Source organism: Oncorhynchus kisutch, unplaced genomic scaffold (genome assembly GCF_002021735.2).
Source record: "Oncorhynchus kisutch isolate 150728-3 unplaced genomic scaffold, Okis_V2 scaffold956, whole genome shotgun sequence".
In the NCBI taxonomy this organism is placed as follows: Eukaryota; Metazoa; Chordata; class Actinopteri; order Salmoniformes; family Salmonidae; genus Oncorhynchus; species Oncorhynchus kisutch.
Window position 1 is genome coordinate 110,001 of NW_022262901.1, and position 4,709 is coordinate 114,709.

Consider the following 4,709-nt stretch of genomic DNA (forward strand, 5'->3'; position numbering starts at 1 on the left):
TCAGTAACTCACTTTCCCTCCAGAAGCAGAGGCACCACTCTGCGGTGGATACCCTCCCATCCTTGTAGCCGTCACAGGAACCCTGGGTCAGCCAGTCAGTCAGCCAGTCAGTCAGCCAGTCAGTCAGCCAGTCAGCCAGTCAGTCAGCCAGTCAGCCAGCCAGTCAGTCAGTCAGCCAGTCAGCCAGTCAGTCAGTAACTCACTTTCCCTCCAGAAGCAGAAGCACCACTCTGCGGTGGATACCCTCCCATCCTTGTAGCCGTCACAGGAGTTGAAGAAGGGCCGGATGCACACCTCATACTTGTCCAGGTTGATAGCTGCCAGCTCGGCCTGAAATTAAAATCAATTTTTACATGTATTTGGTGTAAAGAATAACACATCACGTACTGTACATGTCAAACGAGATGAGCAATCTGATCCCAGAAAGATAACACCTGAAAGTATTCATTAAAACACACTTGTTTTCAAAGTGGTCCTCCATGGTAAAACAGATGAAAGGATTATCAGACAAGGCAAAGTTACCTGGTCCAGATACAGGTCAGTATTCGTATCCAGCTTAGAAAACATCCAACCTATGGAATCCTTACAGCTGGCCACCAGACTCTTGTCCAGGACTGAGGAGAGGAAACATACACACAATAATTATACATTGTATTTACTAGATGTCTTTCAAGACACATCAAATCAAAAGTCCAGGTCAAATCAAATCCCGGGTCAATTCAATTCAATCAAAACAAAAGACCAAGTTAAAACTAAATGTGATTTAGTTTACGGAGCCCAGGACTCCCTGGAAAAACAGTGGCAGGTGTTAGAGGGGACTATCCTGGCTAAACAAATACAAGGAAATGACTTGATTGTGAATGTGATTCACTTCACTTCTCCTCTTCCTGCCTACTGCCACATAAGGCACATTTTAAATGGGGCCTTTCACAGGGTGCCTGTTATCTCTAGACGGGAGGGCTGAGAATGACAGAGTGGCTGTATGAATGGTTATGTGTTTATCCTTTATTATACTGGCCAGTGTCATGATCCATATTTCATCAACTTACAGTTCTATGTTTCACCCTGATCCGTTATTCTTCAGTAGTTGTGTGAATGGGAGCTTTGTGATGTCATGTTGTTGTGATGTCACGTTGCTGTGATGTCATGTTGTTGTGATGTCATGTTGCTGTGATGTCATGTTGCTGTGCTGTCATGTTGCTGTGATGTCACGTTGCTGTGATGTCACGTTGCTGTTGATGCCATGTTGCTGTGATGTCATGTTGCTGTGATGTCATGTTGCTGTGATGTCACGTTGCTGTGATGTCACGTTGCTGTGATGTCACGTTGCTGTGATGTCACGTTGCTGTGATGTCATGTTGCTGTGATGTCATGTTGCTGTGATGTCATGTTGCTGTGATGTCATGTTGCTGTGATGTCATGTTGCTGTGATGTCACGTTGCTGTGATGTCACGTTGCTGTGATGTCACGTTGCTGTGATGTCATGTTGCTGTGATGTCATGTTGCTGTGATGTCATGGTGTTGTGATGTCATGTTGCTGTGATGTCACGTTGCTGTGATGTCACGTTGTTGTGATGCCATGTTGCTGTGATGTCATGTTGCTTTGATGTCATGTTGCTGTGATGTCACGTTGCTGTGATGTCATGTTGTTGTGATGCCATGTTGCTGTGATGTCATGTTGTTTTGATGTCATGTTGCTGTGATGTCACGTTGCTGTGATGTCATGTTGTTGTGATGCCATGTTGCTGTGATGTCATGTTGTTGTGAAGTCACGCTGTTCTCTCTCTGTTCCCTGTCTCTCCTCCCTCTACTATGTGGTGGGGCTTCAGCCCTCCTGGGTTCTGGGTCTGGGAGAACATCTGAGAGGGTGTCTCTGTGAGGAGGCCCTTCTGTATTCCCATCCGCACCATGATTTGTTGTTATCGTCAGCTTGAGGGCCATGTAGGAAACCTATATTAAATCTCCCTTTACTTTTTGCATGATACAACGTGGTCCTGAGTTTAATTCAATACGGTCTGTCTGTGACACTGATGACTTTCAAACACATTGCAACTCAGACAGGAATGTGCTACTTTGTGTATAGCTCTTTATTGGGTGAAGATTTCATTACGGGACTGTCATAACTGAGATGTCAGCTGTGAATCAGAGCATAAGGAGTGTACTGGAAGAGAGGAGAGAGAGACGAGAGAGAGAGAAGAGTGAGAGACGTGAGAGAGAATAGAGAGAGCAGAGAGAGAGAGAGAGAGAGGGAATAGAGAGTAAGAGAGAGCAGAGAGAGAGAGAAGAGGAGAGAGAGAATAGAGAGTAGAAGAGTAGAGAGAGAGAGAGAGAGAGAGAGAATAGAGAGGAGAGAGAGAGAGAATAGAGAGTAGAGAGAGTAGAGAGCAGAGAGAGAGAGAGAGCGAGAGAGAGAGAGAGAGTAGAGGAGAGGAGAGAAGAGAAGAGGAGAGAGAGAGAATAGAGAGCAGAGAGAGAGAGGAGAGAGAGGAGAGAGAGAGAGAGAGAGCAGAGAGAGAGAGAGAGAGGTGAGAGAGAGAAAGAGAGAGGAGAGAGAGAGAGTAGAGGACAGAGAGGGAGAAAGAGAGACAGAGGCGGTGCCAGCCTCCAGGGACACAAACACACTCACCCTGAGGCGGTGGCCAGGTCCAGGCTTGCCTGAGTTGTTCTGCTTGGCGTTTCCATGGAGGCAGGTTGGAACCAGTCTCTGAGGCGGTCTCCAAGGTCTGCCAGGTCCTGCCAGGTAGCAGCTCTCTCTGCGAGGGAAGGAAGGAAACCCTACAGTTCATAACATAACACACACACACACCACACACCACACACACACACCACACACACACCACACACACACACACACACACACACACACACACAACCACACCACACACACACACACACACAGTAACGTAACACAGTAACACACAGTAACACAGTAACACACAGTAACACAGTAAACACACACACCCACACAGTAACACAAGTAACACACACACACACGTAAAACACACACACAGTAACACAGTAACACACAGTAACACAGTAACACACACACACAGTAACACAGTAACACAGTAACACACAGTAACACAGTAACACACACACACACACACACAGTAACACACACACACACACACACAGTAAACACACACACACACACACACACACACAGTAACACACACACACACACACACACACACACACACACACACCACAGCAACACACACACACAACACACACACAGGCCTGGGGCTCACCTTCCATGAAGCAACCATCATTTATATCATCGCTACCATAACAGTAGGACAGGTCTCCACCGAGTCCACAACTACCGAACAGTAGGACAGGTCTCAGCACCGAGTCCACAACTACCATACAGTAGGACAGGTCTCACTGAGTCCACAACTACCGAACAGTAGGACAGGTCTCACAGAGTCCACAACCTACCATACAGTAGGACAGGTATCACCGAGTCCACAACTACCATACAGTAGGAGAGGTATCACCGAGTCCACAACTACCGAACAGTAGGACAGGTCTCACCGAGTCCACAACTACCATACAGTAGGACAGGTCTCACTGAGTCCATCAACTACCGAACAGTAGGACAGGTCTCACAGAGTCCCACTAACTACCATACAGTAGGACAGGTCTCACCGAGTCCACAACTACCATACAGTAGGACAGGTCTCATCGAGTCCACAACTACCATACAGTAGGACAGGTCTCACCCGAGTCCACAACTAACATACAGTAGGACAGGTCTCACCGAGTCCACAACTACCATACAGTAAGGACAGGGCTCACCGAGTCCACAACTACCATCAGTAGGACAGGTCTCACCGAGTCCAGCTAACTAATGTAGACATCAACAAACTTGCTGGTACCAAGTAGACACTGAGACGAACAACTGTTTGAATCTACTGGCATCTATTTCCACACGACCCAGGAGTCACGGACAATCAATGGTGTGTCTGGATTCGTGATATCTGCCCCACTCTAAATAACCCACGCATCATGACGGAAAGACTATTTCACTCACAGAGACTTTTCAATCAGACCACTGCTAGCCTACCTGCTAACCTCAGTCTCTCAGATGGACTTGTTTTGATCTCAACGAGAGAGACAGCTGCTGTGTGAGGAAGGGGGGTGAGTGAGGAAAAAGGTATCCTCTCCCGTAGAATAACACATCATTAGGCCTCAGTCATATCCCATTACGAAACAGCTACGTTCAATTGATGTCATCCGTTGGCAGCTAGCAAACTCAGGCGGCTGTCTGTCAAATAGCTAGAGACCTTGACACGCAGACGACACTGACCAAACAACACACACTGACAGAACAACACACACCCTGACAGAACAACACACACTGACAGAACAACACACACTGACAGAACAACACACACTGACAGAACAACACACACCTTGACAGAACAACACACACACTGACAGAACAACACACACACTGACAGAACAACACACACCCTGACAGAACAACACACACACTGACAGAACAACACACACCCTGACAGAACAACACACACACTGACAGAACAACACACACCCTGACAGAACAACACACACTGACAGAACAACACACACCCTGACAGAACAACACACACACTGACAGAACAACACACACACTGACAGAACAACACACACTGACAGAACAACACACACTGACAGAACAACACACACACTGACAGAACAACACA

General features: G+C 47.0%; 1 protein-coding gene across 2 annotated transcripts in view; it reads right to left on the reverse strand.

Moving 5' to 3' along the window:
* LOC116363648 (testican-2) overlaps positions 1–537 on the reverse strand; it is a gene marked incomplete at its 5' end in the record, with an annotated part of 38,903 nt that extends 38,366 nt beyond the window's left edge. For both annotated transcript variants that reach the window (XR_004207884.1, XM_031817210.1), the window contains 2 exon segments: positions 204–330; positions 523–537. Coding sequence is in view for 1 of the 2 variants with exons in the window: in XM_031817210.1 (XP_031673070.1) it covers positions 204–330; positions 523–537 (142 nt within the window).
* Between the last annotated feature and the right edge of the window lie 4,172 nt (positions 538–4,709).